At 38.8% G+C, this 21,116-nt stretch overlaps 1 protein-coding gene across 11 annotated transcripts in view; it reads left to right on the top strand.

The window, feature by feature from the left end:
- DNAH12 (dynein axonemal heavy chain 12) overlaps positions 1–21,116 on the top strand; it is a 245,766-nt gene that overhangs the window by 65,862 nt on the left and 158,788 nt on the right. For 10 of the 11 annotated variants that reach the window (XR_004272357.1, XR_004272358.1, XM_032289540.1 and 7 more), the window contains 9 exons: positions 643–886; positions 7,097–7,282; positions 8,543–8,743; positions 10,492–10,686; positions 12,059–12,180; positions 12,276–12,558; positions 15,999–16,118; positions 17,365–17,521; positions 17,746–17,918. Coding sequence is in view for 9 of the 11 variants with exons in the window: in XM_032289540.1 (XP_032145431.1) it covers positions 643–886; positions 7,097–7,282; positions 8,543–8,743; positions 10,492–10,686; positions 12,059–12,180; positions 12,276–12,558; positions 15,999–16,118; positions 17,365–17,521; positions 17,746–17,918 (1,681 nt within the window). In the remaining 2 variants the exon portion in view is untranslated. Of the gene's footprint in view, positions 1–642; positions 887–7,096; positions 7,283–8,542; positions 8,744–10,491; positions 10,687–12,058; positions 12,181–12,275; positions 12,559–15,998; positions 16,119–17,364; positions 17,522–17,745; positions 17,919–21,116 lie in introns of those variants that run through there. The other variant, XM_032289546.1, reaches the window with a different exon arrangement.

The raw sequence follows: 21,116 nt of genomic DNA, 5'->3' as shown, positions 1-21,116 counted from the left end.
TTCTACCAAATTTTCTTTGCTCAATCCACTGTTGATGGGCACCTAGGTTAACTCCATGTATTTGCTACTCTAAATAGTGCTGTGATGAGCAGACAAGTACATGTGTCTTTTTGGTAGAATGATTATTTTCCTTTGGGTATGTACCCAGTAATGGAATTGCTGGGTCAAATAGTAGTTCTGTCTTAAGTTCTCTGAGAAATCTCCAAACTACTCTCCACAGTGGCTGAGCTAATTTACTGTCCCACCAACAGTGCAACAGTGAATAAGCATTCCCTTTTCTTCACAGCATCTGTTTTTGTTTTTTTAAGCTTTTTAGTAATAGCCATTCTGGTCAATGGGAGATGGTCTCTCATTATGGTTTGATTTGCATTTCTCTGATGTGAATCTGCATTTTATTTGGGTACTATAAGTCATCCATTTATAATCTGATACATATTTTAGCACATGCAGCGTAGTCAAAATGATTATTTTAGTTCTATCTTTCTACCATCAGCTGTACCTGTGTACTTGAGAAAAACTGTTAACAGCTCTTGTCCCTATTTTTCTCTCTTAAAAAAAAATAAGGGGTCTAGTCTAAAGGATCTCTAAGGCCCCTTCAAACTCCAAAAGTCTGAGTTTAATAATTTTTTTCTTTCAATTCAGGTGGATGGATGGAGGGTTTTTGGACCTCAATGGGGAAAGCATGGAGGCTGATGTGGAAGAGTTTTCCCGAGAAATTTTTAAGACACTAAAATTTTTCCAAATGAAGCTAAAGAAAGAATTACAAGAAAAAAGAAAGGCAGCAAGAAAACGGTCTCTGGAAGAAGAGAAAATTGAAGAAGAACCCAAAGAGAATCCTACTATTACTATGTGCAGTACCGTCATGGAACAGATAAAAGCTTTTAAGGTATAAATGTATAATAACATTTTAATATTGTAGCTATCTTCTCAACTTTTCTGTTGTATAATATATAAATTATAAAGCCTATCTTCTTGTTTTACATGTTTATTAATTATGATCATTATTATTAAGTTTTGAGACAGGGTCTTAGTATGTTTCCCAGGATGGAGTGTAGTGGTGACTCACTGCCACCTCTACCTCCTGGGCTCAAGCAATCCTCCCACCTCAACCTCCTGAGTAGCTGGTACTACAGGTGTATACCACCATGCCTGGCTAATTTTTTGGAGAGATGGGGTTTGGCCATGTTGCCCAGGCTGGTCTCAAACTCCTGTGCTCAAGCAATCTGTCCACTTTGGCCTCCCAAAGTGCAGGGATTACAGGCATGAGCCACCACATCTGGCCTATTATTATTACTTTTTAGATAGGGTCTTACCCTGTTGCCCAGGTTGGAGTGCAGTGGCACAATCATAGCTTACTGCAGCCTCAGACTCCTAGGCTCAAGAAGAAGACACTATTTCTTCCTCTTTGGCCAATGAGTTGGGTCTCTGTCACTTGTAATCAAAGGAGTGTGGCCAAATGAAGGTACTGAGGAGAAACAATCAGAAAAAAATAAGATTTAAAATTCCTCTGCTATGCCTCAGCCTCTTGGTCAAGCTCTGACTCATTCCCAGCTCTGTTGTAGGCATGGGTATTGTGACAGAGCTAAGTGACTGGTTTTGGGAGGAAGTGGTAAGGGCAAGAGAGGCAGTTTATTCTTGTCATCTTTTGAATTACATCTGTTTGTATCTTTGATGTTTTTGTGTCTCATTCCCACAACTTTAGCTCCTCATCATGAAGCACCATTATGGAGTGTAGGGAAGGCTAATGGGTGGTGAATGGCAGCCATATTTGAGGGGCAGACCAAAGAGAATATACAGATAAAGCCAGATCTGACAAAACTGGGGCAAATAGTTCCTCTGGCCCAAGAAAGGCAGTAGAAGATTGCTCAGATCTATTAGGGCAGATTGCATACTTCCTGAAAATGATACCAAATCATTTTCCTATGGAAAACATAGGAAGAGTACACCATTGTTCATAATTTTAATAAACTAAACAAATCTAATAAAATAGCCTGCCATTAATTCAGTATAATCCAAACTTTGAAGTGAGGTTATAACTATTTTTTTCTAGATGAACACATTAAAAGTTTTTAGCATTTGCAAAATGCTTAGGTGGAAAAGGCTTTTGAGCCCAGATAAATTATTGACTCATGGATTCTAAATTTTAAGAACTACTCAAGGCCAGGCATGGTGGCTCATGCTTGTAGTGTCAGCACTTTGGGAAACCAAAGTGGGCAGCTCACCTGAGGTCAGGAGTTTGATACCAGACTGACCAACATGGTGAAACCTCATCTCTACTAAAAATACAAAAAATTAGCTGAGTGTGGTGGTGCATACCTGTAATCTCAGCTACTCGGGAGACTGAGGAGGGAGAATTGTTTGAACATGGGAGGCGAAGGTTGCAGTTAGCTGAGATCATGCCACTGCATGCCCAGCCTGGGCAACAGAGCCAGACTCTGTCGCAAAAAAAAAAAATTACCCAAGAAAGCCTTGATAGAGCTTTTTTCATCATCAAGTGCTAATAAAAAGAAATAGAAAGATTTGGAAGCAGGCTGGGTATAGTGGATGACACCTGTAACCTGTAATCCCAGGGCTTTGGGAGGCCAAGGGAGGAGGATCATTTGAAGCCAGAAGTTCAAGACCAGCGTGGGTAACATAGTGAGGCCCTACCTCTACAAAAAATAAAAAGTAGGGTATAAATAAAAAATAAAAAGGTAGGGTAACATAGTGAGACTCTACCTCTACAAAAAATAAAAAATTAGCCAGGCATGATAAAAAAAATTCAGCTGTTCCTGAAGTCCCAGCTACTCCAGAGGCTGAGGCGGAAGGATCGCTTAAGCCCAGGAATTTGAGATTTCTGTGAGCTATCATTGTACCACTGCACTCCTGGGCAACAGAGTGAGACCCTGTTTCAACAAAAACAAGGACATACATTTACTAGGGCAGACCACGTAGCCTATACTAAGTACAGCAACACAGGGTAGCAGTTTATTGGGAAGGATTTGGAGCCACACTGCTTAGTTATACTATTCTGCACCTGGCAGTTCCATACCTTGAGCAAGATATTAAGCTGCTTGCGCCTCAGTCCTCTCATTTATAAAGAGAGAATAAAAATAGTTTTTGTGACCGTCAGTAATACATCTTCTTCCCAAGGGAAATTTCCACTGTCAGCATGCCCAGAGTGCAAACTCTGTGACTGGATTTAAGCATTGTTCCTCTCTGTGTCTAGTCGTCTCAGAGATTCCATGGCTGCCTGATTTTTTTTAACTTAAAAATTATTTTCAATGTTGAATACCTCTGCATAGTCTAAAAAATATAAAAAGATATATCTGCAAATTCTCCTTCTCATGTTTCTCACCTGTATCACTCAGGTGATCAGTGTTATTACCTTCTTGTTTATAGTTCCAGAGTTCTTTTTACACATATAACAATGTGAATATATTCTTATCCGTCTATCTTTTTACATAAAATGTAGCATATGATGTATATGATTTTCTTTTCTTTCTTCATTTTGCTTAATTTATCTTAGAGACCTTTTCTTGTTATATATAGGGAGCTTCTTCATTCTTTTTCATACCTGTATAATATAATGTATGAATAATCCGTGTGTGTGTGTGTGTGTGTGTGTGTGTGTGTGTGTGTGTGTGAATTGCATGTGTTTGAAGGTGACTGCAGGGTAAATTGTGGAAGAATAAATGCCAGTTTGAAATCCACAGTTGAATTACCCTCTGTAGGGGTTATACCAATATATACTGTACTCTCATCAACCTTCATAATAAAATATCATCAAATTTTAGGTTTTTGCTACTCTACTAAGAGAACTTTTATTTCTCTTATTGCAAGTAAAACCTTAAAGATTTTCATATATTTCATATATTTAAGAGTGTTTTATATTTCTTTTCCTGTTAACTGTTTTAACATACCTCTACCTATTTTTCTTTTGAATTATTGGCCTTTTTCTTACTGATTTCTTTTCCTATATATATAGGAAATTAGGCTTTGTCTGTGATGTGAACATTTATTGTTTATATTTTGACCTTGCTTATGGTGGCTTGTGCCTTGCAGAAATCTTTTATTCTTTTTTTTTTTTTTTGAGACAGAGTTTTGCTCTTGTTAACCAGTCTGGAGTGCAATGGCTCGATCTTGGCTCACCGCAACCTCCGTCTCCTGGGTTCAGGCAATTCTCCTGCCTCAGCCTCCTGAGTAGCTGGGATTACAGGCACGTGCCACCATGCCCAGCTAATTTTTTTTTGTATTTTTAGTAGAGACGGGGTTTCACCATGTTGACCAGGATGGTCTCGATCTCTTGACCTCGTGATCCACCCACTTCGGCCTCCCAAAGTGCTGGGATTACAGGCTTGAGCCACCGCGCCCAGCCCTATTTTTATTCTTTTCCATTATGGCACTTGGGTTCTGAACTGTAGTTTAAAATGCCTTCCCCATGCCAAATTATTTTTTCTAATGCTTTTATGGTTTGTTATTTGTTCATATTTTATTCAGGATATTTGAGGTTATGTTCAGGAAGGATTTTGGTCTTAGTTTTCTTTTCTTGTAATGTCTTTGTCAGATTTTGGTATCAGAGTTACGTTGGCTTTGTAAAACAAATTAGGGAGTTTTATTTTCTCTATTTTCTGAAAAGTTTTTTATAAATTGGTATTATTTCTTTCTTATTTTAGAGAAACATTCACTAGTGAAACCATTTAGCCTGAAGTTGTGTTTGTAGGAAAGGTTTTGAAAACAGACTCTCTCTCTATATTTCTCAAGTACTGATTTCTTCTTCATAGTCTATAAGGACCACAGGTTAGCTGAGTCTCTGTTCCAAGCTGCAGTCCTGTTCTGCTCCTGAGTTCCAGGACACAGGCTATTCCTTGAGCTAAGGTGAGCCAATCTAGCGTTAGAGAGAAAGAGCAAGGGCTGAGCTAAACCATGCACCTGAGTTTAGAGCTTCCTCTCAGTTGTGACATACTTCATGTCCACCCATATTACACTGGCCGAAGCAAGTTCTGTACCAATTTCCCCTCTAGGTGAAGGAAAAGAGAATTTCTTTAATAGATATAAGGCTATTCAGATTTTCTGTTTAATTTTGGTAGATGGTATTTTTTAAGGAATTGGTCCATTTCTTCTTAGTCATTGATTTTGTTGCCATAAAGTTGCTAATAACATTTTTTTATTATCTTCTAAATGTCTGTAGAATCTATAGTGCTAGCTCCTTTTAAATTCTAAATATTGGTTCTTTTAATTTTCTCTCTCTTTTTTTTTGTTAAGCAGTCTAGTTAGGAATTTAGCTGTTTATTGTTGGTTAGAGGGCTCACCTATCCCTGTCTCCTGCACTTTGTCTGTTTGTGGAGATCATGGTTCCTGGTTTGCTGTTGTTTTTGCTGGATATACATCTGTGTCTTTGCATTGAAGTATTATTTATTCTAGTGTTCATTGTCTAGCTTGCTTTGGTTTATATTGGATGTATTTGCTTAGAGTTTCTTTAGCGCTAGGTCACTGCTTCCTTTTCAGCTCCAGGTGGCACCTTAAGCCCAGGTTTGCCTTGGCTCTAGTACCCAATGGGAGGCACTGCCTTTCGTGAATGGAGACGGTCCCAAAGGGTATATTCTGGCAGTATGGGAAGCTGTCTAGGAGTTTGTGCCCAGGGGACCTGTGGGACAAACCTCCTATAGTGTGCTGCTGCAGAATAGCCACTCTAATTTGGCATTCCCTGTGGATTATAGAGTTTCCAGGGCTGGGGAGGGTAGTCCCACCTCCTCCCTTTGTCTCTGTCCTCAGGAATTATTTATCCCCTCAGGCACTGGGAATGCTTCCTGTGGGTTAAGGCAGGGACGAGTCTCCTGCTAGGGACCCAGGGTGGTGGGGCAGCTGGTTGTCCACTTTGACCTTACTCTTATCAGGGTAGAAACAGTGAGCTGGGGGGAAATTTTCTGCCCACTTGGTACCAGACAGAATGGGGGAGGGGCATTGCAGATGTGGAAGTTCGATTCTCTTACTGTCTGCTCCTCTGCTTGGAGTTTTTTCACTTTTGTGTGGCCCAGCTACTCAGCAGGCTGTAATCCTAGCTACTCGGGAGGCTGAGGCTGGAGAATCTCTTGAATCCGGAAGGTGGAGGTTGCAGCGAGCCAAGATCGAGTCAGTGTACTCCAGCCTGGGAGACAGAGTGAAACTCTGTCTAAATAAATAAGTAAATAAAGAATATGGCCTTCCTACTTTTTAGATGTTAAAACTTCATTTATTTAAAAAATACTGAGTGCCTATGATAGTGTGTTCTGATGAATTCTAGGGAATATGTGATAAGTAAAAACATGATGGTAATAACCAACAGGAGGTTAAAACAGAGCCCTTAACTAAGTAAAACGAAAAGTGTGCTAGTTTGTGGTCCTCCAATTAAAAAAACTTGTAATATTAAGTTATTACTTATACAAAGTTAAAACATGACTCATGAAAAAATAAAAGAGGGGGCCAGGCATGGTGACTCATACCTGTAATCCCAGCTCTTTGGGAGGCCAAGACAGGTGCCACTCAGCAGAGATAAAACATTGTTACATTTTGGGATTTTGGCACAGATACTTTCCCCATTCATGCTATGTGTATGTATTTATAACTATATGTTATATTATATTTTTCTGCAAGTATATCATACCACAGTTTTATCATATACTTTAATATCTTATAGAATAATTACCCCTCATTCTTCCTTTTTTTTTTTTTTTAAGGTAGAGACAAGGCCTCACTCTGTCACCCAAGCTGGAGTACAGTATTGCAATCGTAGCTCACTGTAACCTCAAATTCCTGGGCTCAAGAGGTCCTTTCACCCCAACCTCCCAAAGCGCTGGGATTACAGGCATGAACCATTGTGTCTGGCCCTTCATTCTTCCCTTTACTCTTATAATTTTCCTGGCTATTTTTACATGCTTATTTTTGCAGGTGAACCTTGGATTAATTTTGTTAGCATCTCTCTCCATCCAAATCTAATTGAGGTTTTGATTGTACTGATAGAAATGTATTAAATAATTTGAAGAAATGTAATCCTTATACTATCAAGGCTTCATCTACGGAATCTATCTGTGTGGAAGTCAAATGAGTGACTCATTATTGTTTATATTTTTGCCATTAGGAATATATTCCTACTGTCTCCATTCTGTGCAATCCAGGAATGAGACCTCGTCATTGGAAACAGATGTCAGATATTGTAGGCTATGACTTGACTCCAGACTCTGGTACTACACTGAGAAAAGTTTTAAAATTAAACCTTACCCCATACTTGGAACAATTCGAAGTGATAAGTGCAGGTGCAAGCAAGGTAAACATAAAGATCCACCGAAATACTTTACGTGATGAGTTTGTTAATCAAGTAATCATAGTTTTTGTTGTGGTTGAATGTGTACAGGTACTGGATAGCAGTGGGAGGTGGTGGGGGAGTGTGGTAGAAGACCACTATCTGGCTGGGAGTGGTGGCTCACACCTGCGATCCCAGCACTGTGGAAGGCTGAGACGGGGATCACCTGAGGTTAGGAGTTTGGGACCAGCCTGGCCAACATGGTGAAACTCCGTCTCTACTAAAAATACAAAAATTAGCTGGGCATGGCAGTGGACACCTGTAATCCCAGCTACCCAGGAGACTAAGACAGGAGAATTGCTTGAACCTGGGAGGCAGAGTTTGTAGTGAGCTGAGATCGCACCACTGCACTCCAGCCTGGGTGACAAGAGCGAAATTCCATCTCAAAACAAAACAAAACAACAAAAAAACACTCTTCCCACCCCCACACGAAGTGTGTACTTACTTGTCCTGAATCCAAATAAGAAATGACTCCTTTGACATCCTCTTAATTCTGCCACATTCTGATGTAGTTGGATGATGTGCTAGTGTTGGTACATAATTTTTTCATTAAGAGTACTGATGTATGTGTGGCATGTGATATGTGTGTGTTCTAGCAGGGTAAGTAGGGCCCTAAAGAATGGGTTCTTGAAGTACACAGAAAACATCTTCAGACTATGGGCTGCCTGTAGAAGGGCCAGTTTGAAGAAAGTCCTCCAGGCATTTTATTCTCTTGTCCATTATTTTTTTAGACGGAGTCTCACACTGTTGCTCAGACTGTAGTACAGTGGCACGATCTCAGCTCACTGCCATCTCTGCCTCCTGGGTTCACACAATTCTCCTGACTCAGCCTCCTGAGTAACTGGGATTACAGGCGTGTGTTACCAGGCCCAGCTAATTTTTTGTATTTCCTGACCCTGTGATCTGCCCACCTTGGCCTTCCAAAGTGCGGAGATTACAGGTGTCAGCCACCATGCCCAGCCTCTCTTGTCCATTTTTGGTAACGACAGCAGTAGTTTTCATAGCTAGTGAATCTTTAAAAACTGCATAATTGCTTTTCTTAGTCATTTTGAAAATGTTGAAAAAAAAACCTTTCTAACTTAAAAAGTTATACTGAAGTGACGTTATCTTAAGGAAGTGATAATGGAATGCATCAAATGCTTGCTGAATTCACTAGGCAAAGTCAATATAGTAAATAAGAGTCTTTCGTCACCATCCCATTGTTTCTTCATTCCTACCTTTTAGGAATTTTCATTAGAGAAAGCCATGCTTACAATGATGGGAACTTGGGATGATATTGCTTTTCATATAAGTCTTTATCGTGACACTGGAGTCTGTATTCTTTCTTCAGTGGATGAGATTCAGGCCCTCCTTGATGATCAAATTATAAAAACTCAGACAATGAGAGGCTCACCTTTCATCAAACCATTTGAAAATGAGATCAAGGTATGTTAAATATGACAATCAGCTCTTGATCATTTATACAGGTTGCAGTCTTATTACATATATGCTGTCATGGTAATAAGTTTATTGGATGGATTTTTAAGTATTTATTCAAATCATAGACTTATAACCTTGATATTTTATCTCATAAAATACAAAATGAGATTCAAAATTTAATATAGAAATATATACACCTGAGACATAAATGATTTTTAAAAGAAAAACGTCTTATTAAAATCTTCTCCAATGGCAGTGATAGACTCAAGAGGAAAACAGGTGGTATTATTTACTCTAACTTGAGAAAACCTAGACCCTGTTTTATGCTGCATTGCTGCAACTTGTGGTAAAGTTCTATACACCGTGCTTTAACTATAGTTGTAAACAGCTAGCATGAGGATCTTTTAGAGTAATTCATGAATTATTGTTCACTTGAGAAAAATAAATGGTATTTGAGGCTCCAAGATTATTTCATACTTTTTGGTTGATGTGGGTAAATATAGAATGCAAACAAATTATGATAACTAATAGCTCTATAGGTATTGTGAAAATTCTAACTGGGGACTATATAAATTGGGGAAAGACAACTGGATTTTTTACCCTGATATCAGTTGATTTCAAACTATATTCCAGATGCTGCTCTAGGAACTTTATACTTATTAACCCACTTGATCCCTGCAGCTGACCTTCAAAGTAGGCGCTGTTATTATCTGTATTCATAGACAAAGAAACCAAGGTATAGGAGGACAGGTCATTTTCCTGAGTTCACCTACCTAACAGATGACAGAACTGGAGTTCAAACCAAGGCAGTTTGGTTTTAATATGAGCATAAGTAGTGTTTTATAGAAGATTTTGGCTGTCATTATTTGGAGAAAACAGAGTCATGTTCTTCCAAGAGGACATAAGGCTGGACATTATCCTAAGAAGCAGTCTAGCCTAGCCTTTCCTGATAAATATTACCTTTTTGTAGAAATTAACTTGTCTAACAAGAGGAATTTAGAAAACAAATTTAAAAGCTATCTTATAGATTTTTTTAAAAGTCAAAGATGTGAGACTTAATCTCTTGACACATAGATTTAGGTACATATTTAAGAACCAAAGAGAGATATTATGTTAATGGTCTTCAGCTAATGAAATATCTTGTCATTTCTAGGGGATCTATGAGAATAAGGAGGCTTATTTCATTTTATTTTTCATTTCAGCTCATTTTTCTCTAAATTGTGTTGAGGTAGAGCTGGATTTCCCAACCTGTCACTGTTGATATTTTGGGCTCTATACTGCTTTGTGATGGGGGCTGTCTTATACATTATAGGTTGCTTAGCTGTGTCTCTGACCTCTACCCACTAGACATTAGTAGCATTTTCCCCCATCAGTTGTGACAACCAAAAATATTAACAGACATTGTCAAATATTCCCTGGGGTGGGAGGCAAAATTGCCCATGGTTGATAACCGCTGCTGTAGAGCAGGATATGTCTTGGGTGCTTTTGGGACTCCAGATGGCTCACCTAGAGATCAGGAAACTGGTCAAAATAACTTTACAGTCATTTCCAGTTGTGAGTTCCAATGATTTAGGAAAACCTCAGACCTCTTAGAATTTTTCTAAGCCTTTGTGAGACATACATAGGTAAACTTAAGCTGTAAGATGTTTTGCATTTATCTAAAAATAATAGTAAATTTAAAATGCATTTTCCTTGCTGTAATTTATAGCTTTTCTTTAATAACTAGAATTTAATGCAGTATGCTTTTCATTAAGGCCTGGGAGGACCGTTTGATTCGAATACAAGAAACAATTGATGAATGGTTAAAAGTACAAGCTCAATGGCTTTACTTAGAGCCTATCTTTTGTTCTGAGGATATCATGCAACAGATGCCAGAAGAAGGGCGTCAATTTCAGACAGTAGACAGATATTGGAGGGATATCATGAAGTTTTGTGCAAAGGATCCAAAGGTGAAGTGTTTGTTTTCTCTCTCACAGTAGGTGAACCTTTGTTTTTGGATATTAAAGAAAACATCTGACTTTTCTTCTGATTACAAAAATTAACTTGCTCGTTGTATACAAACTGGAAAGTTCAGAAAAATATAAGAAAGCATAAAAGTATTAAAATAAGTTTACTTTTCAATTCATGAGATACACTGCTTGTAACTCGTTAGTATACCTAGTGGAACTGCTTCAAATTTACATCTGATTCACATGACTTCTACTATACACACTCACGCTCTCCTCCTCACAAAATAAATAGATAAATCAAACTAAACGGAGAGAGTGAGAACAAGAGAGAGGGAGAGAGAATGAATAGTGCAGGTGATTCACCTGACATTCTACTAGTGACTGTATACTCAGGGGATGATGGGGAAAAAATCTGCTGTTCTCTCACTTGGTCTCAATTCCAATATCTCTCCCAGTAAATGTTGAAAGGCATACTATATATTTTTCATACACACAGTGCACATATTCCATAGATATGCATCTACTTTTTTATCTGGTATTCAATTTAAGAAATAACAATTTATTCCCATGCTGAATGAAAAGTAGCTGTGCTGGACTCACTGAGAGTCAGTAGTCCACTAAAATTTATGTTTTAAGGATTTTGCTTTACCTGTGGACTTCAGAATCTTTGTGAAACATGATTTCTTATAGATCAAAGGTCAGCAATTTTTTTCTGCCAAGGGCGGAATAGTAAAATATTTAGACTTTGTCTTGCACATATATACATATTTTAGACTTTGCGGGAGGACAGGTCTTTTTTTGCAGCTACTCAATTCTGTTGTCATTGCAGTGAGAAAGCAGTCAGAGATAATATGTAAATGAATGTGTCTGTGTGACAGTAAAACTTTATGGACACGGACATTTTCATATGTCACAAAATATTCTTCTTTTGATTTTTTTAACTTCTAAAAGTGTAAAAATAGTTTTCAACCCATACAAAAACTGACAGCAGGCTGGATTTGGCCTGCAGGATGTAGTTGGCCAACTCTTTGCTATAGATTGCTGAATTTATGGTTGACAGTAGTAAAAGTAAAAATTAAATCGAGCACCAGCCGAACGGACTTTTCTTATAATATTCAAAATAATGTAGGAGAAATGACAAATGCATGACAATCATAACTTGTCATTTTAACTAGTGTCTTTGGATAAGTATTTATAATTTATTGAATTTTAGTTTTTACATTTAAAAAAGATTTCATTGCAAATGTTATAATCCTGACATTTTTTCATAAACCTTTTAACATTAAAAAATGTTTAACATATAGTATAGATTGATATTTAAGTCTTGTATCTAGCACGTAAATGCTGACTTGAATGAATGTGTCTCGTTTAGGTTCTTGCTGCCACTTCTTTAACAGGTTTGTTGGAAAAACTGCAGAACTGCAATGAACTTTTGGAGAAAATTATGAAAGGTCTTAATGCATATCTTGAAAAGAAACGTCTTTTCTTCCCTCGGTATGATAGATAATCAATTGTGCTGTAGCTAAAAGCATTTTCATATGTGTAATGAATTATAACTAAAGCTTTTGTATTTGTATGTTTTTCCCTAGTTTTTTCTTCTTATCTAATGATGAAATGTTAGAGATTTTATCAGAGACCAAAGATCCACTTAGAGTTCAGCCGCATTTAAAAAAATGCTTTGAGGGCATTGCTAAATTGGAGTTCCTTCCCAATTTGGACATTAAAGCCATGTATAGTTCTGAGGGCGAGCGAGTGGAGTTGATAGCACTCATTTCCACGTCTGCAGCTCGGGGTGCTGTGGAAAAGTGGCTCATTCAGGTGGAAGATTTAATGCTCCGGAGTATTCACGATGTGATCGCTGCAGCCAGGCTGGTATGTTTCCTAGGATTTGATGTATACTCTATTTTCTGCAAATGCTTTGTTTAAGAGGTTTTGAAAACCAGTAAATTAAAATTTAAAGTTGTTCCGATTTTAAATCATTTATTTTCTTTACCTGTTTGTTTCTAACATTATTATTAACATAACAATATTACTATGAATTGATAATAGTATGTGATGGTTATAAAAGAGAAAAGATATTATGAGAGAATAATAAGAGGTATATAATTTAGAATGGGGGGGGTCCTGTGATAGGCTATTAGAGGGGGTGATGTTGAAACTGAGACGCAAAGGTTAGGCAGGAATTAGCCAGGTAAAGAGCAAGTGAGAGAGCATCTAGGCATCCTACGTAAAGGCCCTGGGATCAGAAAGAACTGGGGAGTTGTGAGATCCTGAAAGAAGACAAACGTGTCTGGCATAGGGTAAGCAAAGTGGAGAGTGAAGTCACATGAGGTTGGAAAGGAAGGCAGTTAAGAGTTTGCATTTTATTTTAAATGCAGTGGAATACCACCTAAATATTTTAATCATGGAAGGGACATAGTCTGATTTATATTTTTATACCATTATGGTTGTGGTATAAAGAAAAGATGAGTGGAGGTGTGAAAACAGGAAGGCAAATTAGGAGACTCAGATTCTTTTAGATGAAAGATGATGTGGGCTGGTTTGTCAGAGATTCAAATTCAAAAAAACAAAAATAGGGCCGGGCGCGGTGGCTCAAGCCTGTAATCCCAGCACTTTGGGAGGCCGAGGCGGGTGGATCACGAGGTCAAGAGATCGAGACCATCCTGGTCAACATGGTGAAACCCCGTCTCTACTAAAAATACAAAAAATTAGCTGGGCATGGTGGCGCGTGCCTGTAATCCCAGCTACTCAGGAGGCTGAGGCAGGAGAATTGCCCGAACCCAGGAGGCGGAAGTTGCGGTGAGCCGAGATCGCGCCATTGCACTCCAGCCTGGGTAACAAGAGTGAAACTCCGTCTCAAAAAAAATAAATAAATAAATAAATAAAATAAAATAAAAAACAAAAGGGAAAAAAGATGTAGTCTGGTAGTAGGCAAATGGCAGAAGATATGGAGCAAAGTAGAATATCAGAAATATATTTTGTAGTAAATTTCAACAGGCCTCGATGATGAATTGATTGTAGAGTACAAGGGTAAGGAGGAGGAGGTCTCAAAAATCACTTTTAGGCTTCTAATTTGAGCACATGGGTGGCATTTGTTCTGGGCAATTCCTGGACAAGAAGCAGGTTTGTGAGGCTTAGGGGAAGATCAAGAGTTTGATTTTAGATGTATTAAAATAGAAATGCTATGAGCTAGCCTAGTAAATATGTTTCGTAGGCAAACAATCCTGCACATTAGCACATGAGAATCTGTAGGACAGTTCTCTTCAGACATGAGTGGTAAATACAAGACCTACTTCACTTACTGCTTTTTACACTTAAACGACTTAGAAACTCAAATGAGATGAACAAACATTAAAGAATATGTAATAAATTTGAAAGATAACACTTGGCACTACATGTATCTCACTTATGCTAATTCAATTAACCTAATCTTGAATGATAAACATGTATATTTCTGCCTTTAAGACCACAAAGGAGCAGTTGCATAGTAGAATAGTTTTGTTTTTTTTTTTTTTTGAGACGGAGTTTCGCTCTTGTTACCCAGGCTGGAGTGCAATGGCGCGATCTCGGCTCACCGCAACCTCCGCCTCCTGGGTTCGGGCAATTCTCCTGCCTCAGCCTCCTGAGTAGCTGGGATTACAGGCACGCACCACCATGCCCAGCTAATTTTTTGTATTTTTAGTAGAGACGGGGTTTCACCATATTGACCAGGATGGTCTCGATCTCTTGACCTCGTGATCCATCCGCCTCGGCCTCCCAAAGTGCTGGGATTACAGGCTTGAGCCACTGCGCCCGGCCAGTAGAATAGTTTTAACATGCTTTATATTGAGCAACTCACTGTATGTCAGTGAGTGTTCTTTTTCTTTCACCAAGAGCCTTGTGAAGTTCATCTTCTTGTGGTGGCTATTCTGTTCAGCTTCAGTGTTACTACAGATAAATCTTGACTTTTTCTCCCCTTTTGCTATTTATGATTCAAAACAAACTAAAACACATAGGAAAGAATCACCATTGTCCATGAAAGTATTTCCTTAATCAGTATAGAAATTTACCTTCTATGTACTTAGCAATGGTTCTTAGTCACCACTCATCCTTCTTTAATGCTTAGGTTGGCTTATCATTTGCATTTATTTCTAAATATTACTAATAAGCATATTGTAATAATACTTATATCCTATTTTAACATTCTTATGTCTAAGATGATGTTATTGTGTTGAAAATATAGTTTGCATTAGCATCAGCTTCAAAATTCATTCTGTAGTTGTTTTCAGTTTATAGTTTGGATCTGCTAAAATCGTTTACTGTTTAAACAAGCTATTCTAAAAAAGATTAAACCTCTCCATCCATAAATCCACTTAAATGTATTTTGAATATCAAAGTGTTAGAAAAAAAAAAGAAAATATACCTTGAATTCAAAACTACAGATTGTTCAATTATACATAATTGATCAAATATATGATTGTTAAATTATATACTCTGATCATATAGGTTTTTAGAAAAGCTATGGATAAATAATACAAGGGTGCTATTAGTGCAGTTTTAAACTATATTGTAGTTTAAACTCCTTTTCAATTAAATCTTGGCATCAATATACATAATCTATTTGACTAGTTTTTTGTTTTTTTGTTTTTGTTTTTTTGAGGCAGAGTCTCATTCTGTCGCCCAGGCTGGAGCGCAGAGGCATGATCTCCACTCACTGCAACCTCTGCCTCCTGAGTTCAAGCGATTCTCCTGCCTCAGCCTCTCTAGTAGCTGGGATTACAGGTGCTCGCATCATACCCGGCTACTTTTATTTGTATTTTTAGTAGAGACAGAGGTTTCACTATGTTGGCCAGGCTGGTCTCAAACTCCTGACCTCAGGTGATCTGCCTGCCTCAGCCTCCTAAAGTGCTGGGATTATAGGTGTGAGCCACTGCACTTGGCCTTGACTAGTTTTTTTAAGTTTACTAAAATTTTTATACTTTATTATAATAGAAGTAATAGGTATTCTATATGGAGAACTTGACAACTCCTTATAGCAAAGGAACATAAAAATCACATAGAAATCAACTTCCAGAAGAATCAACAGTTAAATCTGTCCATTATTAACATGTTGGTATTTATCTTTTTATTCTTTTATAAATAAGTATTTCAAAAATAAATAATAATTTATGAAATTTGGGAGGAATCTTTTAAATAGCCATTTAACATTTTTTATGACTATATGATATTCTAGCCTATGTATGTACCAAATATTGCACTTCTCTATTGCTAGACATTTAGCTATTTTTTCTCATTCAATCTTTTAAAGTTAGAAATTTATTTTCATTATTCAGGCTTATCCAGAATCTGCAAGAAGAGACTGGGTTCGAGAGTGGCCTGGCCAAGTTGTACTTTGTGTTTCTCAAATGTTCTGGACATCTGAGACACAGGAAGTTATAAGTGATGGGACAGAGGTAAAGCATTGTTTGCTTTTAAGCAACATTCTTAATTTCAGCTTTTTGTTTAAATTTAATTTTATTATTTTTAGAAATGAGATCTTGCCGTGCTGCCCAGACTGGTCTCAAACTTCTGGCCTCAATAAATCTTCCCACCTCAGCCTCCTAAAATGTTAGGATTAGAGGCATGAGCCACTGTGCCTGGCCCCATTCCATGTTTCTTAGTTAGCTTATCTATTGTTTGCAAAGACAATATGTCTGTTTCTATATGTAATCTTGAAATTATACTATTCATTGAGAACTTGTTCTTAATATTTTACTGGGCTTAGATGAAATCGCTCACAAAATTCATTTCTGTGTGTGTGTGTGTGTGTGTGTTTCTTTTTTTTTTTTTTTAAGAGACAGGGTCGGCCGGGCATGGTGGCTCATGCTTGTAATCCCAGCACGTTGGGAGGCCGAGGTGGGCAGATCAGCTGAGGTCTGAAGTTCGAGACCAGCCTGACCAACATGGAGAAACCCCATCTCTACTAAAAATACAAAAAATTAGCTGGGTGTGGTGGTGCATTCCTGTAATCCCAGCTACTCAGGAGGTTGAGGCAGGAGGATCACTTCAACTTGGGAGGCGGAGGTTGCAGTGAGCTGAGATGGCGCTATTGCACTCCACCCTGGGCAACAAGAGCAAACCTCTGTCTCAAAAAAAAAAGGAAAAAAGAAAAAAAAAGAGAGAGACAGGGTCTTGCTCTGTTACCCAGGCTAGAGTGCAGTGGCATAATTATAGCTCAGTATAACCTCAAACTCCTGGGCTCAAGCTATCTTCTTACCTCAGCCTCTGAATGGCTAGGACGACACGCACACACCACCACATCTGGCTAATTTTTATAGAGGCAGGGGTCTCTCTGCTTTGTCAGGCTGGCCTTGAAATCCTGCCCTCAAACAATCCTCCCACCTTGGGCTGGATCCTGTGGCTCATGCCTGTAATTCCAACACTTTGGGAGGTGGAGGCCGGTGGATCAATCACTTGAGGTCAGGAGTTAGAGACCAGCCTGGCCAACATGGTGAAATCCTGTCTCTGTTACAAATACAAAAAATTAGCCAGATCTACTGGTGCATGCCTGTAGTCCCACCTACTCAGGAGGCTGAAGCAGGAGAATCACTTGAACCCATAGATTATGAATTCAGAATTGTTTTATGAAAGACTACATATATAAAATACATGTTTTAAGTATGATATGACATCAATTAGATTGCTTTTTTTATTTTGTAGGGATTAAAGAAGTACTATAAGGAACTTCAGAACCAACTGAATGATATTGTAGAGCTGGTAAGAGGAAAACTGTCTAAGCAGACCAGGACCACTCTGGGGGCTTTGGTTACTATTGATGTCCATGCTAGAGATGTGGTTATGGACATGATTGAAATGGGTATGTGACTTTTTCTTTATTTTTAAAGATAAAATGTTGATAGCATCTGGAAACAAAGACTTGTACTATATATATTTTTCTCTCAACAGAATTTGTTTAACACAATCTTTTTTATAAGTTGGCAAACATGAATTATTTTAATATTTGCTGTTATAAAAGATAAAATACTTATTTTTCAAATTATTTCCATTTAAGGATTATGCATCTTATTTTATTCTTTCTAGGTGTCTCACATGATACAGATTTCCAGTGGCTTGCTCAGCTCCGGTATTACTGGGAAAATGAGAACGCCCGAGTTCGTATCATTAATTGCAATGTAAAATATGCTTATGAATATCTTGGTAACTCACCTCGACTTGTCATTACTCCTCTAACTGACAGGTGTTACAGAACACTGGTATGCATTTAAATTATCTTAATTCACTCATTAACAATAACTTTATGCTGTAGCATCATCTTTTCTCACTTATTGTCTTACCTGCAATTGTTGAATACAATTATCTCTTTCTAATCCCAGATTCTTTTTATGCAAAATTATAATAATGAATATTTACTTTAAGGTGCTTTTGTAGCAGACAAGAGTGTTTAAATTTTATTGTTTGAAAGTTGTAAGTCACTCCCATTGGGAGTTTCATATTTAGAAACTCCCATAATTAGAAATATCGGGAGTTTCATAATTAGAAAAAGGACAGTATTGACAATATAATGACAAAACTGAAGCTTTGGAAAATGGTATCAATTTTTGCAGTGGAATCTGGGGAGAGATAATAGGAAGATGAGGAAAGTACATTTGGGCCTTAGGACACCAAATTAGTGCTGTTGAATAGGATGGAGAGATGAAATGTAGGGGGTGGTGCTGAGATCTGTGCTTGGTTGGGAGCTATGGAAGACAGAGCTGTAACTGTAAAAACCCTGGGAATGTGGTTGCTGGATAAAATACAGGATTCCCAGGTAAATTTGAATTTCAGGCAAATAACAAATAATTTTTTAGTATAAGTAAATATGTCCCAAATATTGCATGGGACATACTTACACTAATAAATTATTCATTGTCTATCTGAATGTTAGCAGTGGAAATTACCCAGGTCACATGGCACCAAAATATGTTACCAGTGGAACGTTTCTGTATCCGTACGAGTCTGCAGCAACCTCAATTCTTGTTGTGTGTGTGTGTGTGTGTGTGTGTGTGTGTGTGTGTGTGTGTGTTTTGAGATGGAGTTTTGCTCTTGTTGTCCAGGGTGGAGTGCAATGCTATGATCTTGGCTCACTGCAGCCTCTGCCTCCCAGGTTCAAGCGATTCTCCTGCCTCAGCCTCCCAAGTAGCTGGGATTACAGGCATGCGCCACCACACCCAGCTAATTTTGTATTTTTAGTAGAGACAGGGTTTCTCCATGTTGATCAGGCTGGTCGCAAACTCCAGACCTCAGGTGCTCCCACCTTGGCCTCCCAAAGTGCTGGGATTACAGGTGTGAGCCATCACGCCTAGCCGCAACCTCAATTCTTACCTCTTCAGGAGAAAGAATTCGACTGAGGGGCATGAGGCAGGAAAGACTGAGCAGGTTTTAGAGCAGGAGTGAAAGTTCATTAAGAAGCATTAGAGCAGGAAAGAAAAGAAGTAAAGATGAGGAGGCCCACGTGGATGACTTGAGAGATCAAGTACGCAGCTTGACCTTTTGACTTGGGGTTTTATACCTTGGCATACTTCCTGGGTCTTGCATTACTTCTCCCCACTCACCCAACTCCTGAGATCTTGGGGAAGCTGCTGATCATCAGTTTCAGGTGTTTTCTATCTGTTAGGGGACTGCCTATCCCTGACACCAGCTGTGACCAATTATTACTTTAGCGCAACAGTTAAAAACCCCGGATCATCACCTGATGGTTGCCCGAGATTCCTGGTGTGTGGGGTGAGGAGCGCTCTCTTGCCCTCTTGGTGCCTGACTAGCCACCCACTGTCACATAATCTTTATTTTTTTTTCTGAGACAGGGTCTTACTGTGTTGCCCAGGCTGGAATGCAGTGGCACCATCATGGCTCACTGCAACCTTTGCCTCCTGGTCTCAAAGTGATCCTCCCACCCCAGCCAAGTAGCTGAGACTACAGATGCCACCGTAACCGGCTAATTTTTGTATTTTTTAAGTAGACATGTTGCTTGCCCAGGCTGGTCTCAAACTCCTGGGCTCAAGCCGTCTGCCTGCCTCAGCCTTCTAAAGTGCTGGGATTGCAGATGTGAGCCAGTGCGCCTGGCCGTTTATCTGAAATTTAAATTTAGCTGGGCATTCTGCGTTTTTATTTGCTAAATCTGGCAACGCTACCTATGGGAATTGAGAAGGAGCATCAAGAAGTATGACTCTACCTGTGCTGAGTAAGTGAAATTTACATGTCATCGAATAAGTTTAAAGCAGAAATAAAGGGCAATTCTTGTACAAATGATTTATTAGGGAATGTTCTTAGTAAAAACCTGTAGAGAATAGGGACTGCAGGATGGGACTGGAAAAAGCTAAGCAAAGATGTGGTTTCAACAGACCTACAGTTGTAGCCTGATCTCACAGGGTGTTTTGAAGCATGAATGGTATGAGTTATTCCATTTCAAAGCAGTGGGGTCTGGCTTTTGTACCCGTTTATTGTCGTTGACTAAGGGTCATCTCTGGGGCAGGGACATGAGTAAGCTTTCAGGCATTTTCTTGCTGATAAGGAGAAAAGAGCAGCTGTGAACTGTTTGCAACTTACACGGAAAATGGGGGTTGAATGCAATGGTTGGGTAAAGGGGCTTTGGGTAGGGCAACAATGGGTCTAGGAGAAAAGATTTCACCAAATCCTTTATTTTTTCGGTAGCTGCCTGTGGGCAGGGACTATGTCTGTCTTGTACTTTACTCTAGTGCTGAACAAAAACACAGTTATCCCTAAATATTTGTTGAGCAGATGAATCTCAAGATAGGATGTCACATCTGTTACCTCAGTGAAGTCAGAAGCTGTGATATGCTCGTAAGGTGGAGGCTAACAACTTTGAGTTGTAAAAATCAGAATCATATTCAACACCTTTTTTTTTTTTGTTTTTTATAGAGATAGACTCTCTCTGTTACCCAGGCTGGAGAGCGGTGGTGTGATCTCAGCTCACTGCAACCTCTGCCTCCCAGGTTCAAGCAATTCTCCTGCCCCAGCCTCCCAAGTAGCTGGGACTACAGGCATATGCCACCATACTTGGCTGATTTTTGTACTTTTAGTAGAGACGGCGTTTTACCATGTTGGCCAGATTGGTCTTGATCTCCTGACCTCAAGTGATCCACCTGATTAGGCCTCCCAAAGTGCTGGGATTACAGGTGTAGGCCACTGCTCCCTGCAGGGATCATATTAAACACTTGAATAACTAGACACTGAGAAAAAAAGTCTCCTAGTATATTTATTATTCATAATAAAGGGAACATGTTTATGAACATTTTCTTAACATTGAAAAGAAGGAAGAGCAATCAAGTTAATGGACATTAACAATAGAGCATCCATTATAAATTTAAAATAGGTTGGTCAGGTATGGTGGCTCACCCCTGTAATCCCAGCACTTTGGGAGACTGAGTTAGGAGGATTGCATGAGCTCAGGAGTT

The sequence above is a fragment of the Sapajus apella genome, unplaced genomic scaffold (assembly GCF_009761245.1).
Source record: "Sapajus apella isolate SASKATOON/1434 unplaced genomic scaffold, GSC_monkey_1.0 scaffold23, whole genome shotgun sequence".
NCBI lineage: Eukaryota > Metazoa > Chordata > Mammalia > Primates > Cebidae > Sapajus > Sapajus apella.
The sequence above is the reverse complement of the archived record's forward strand: the minus strand, read 5'-3'. Positions and strand labels throughout refer to the sequence as shown.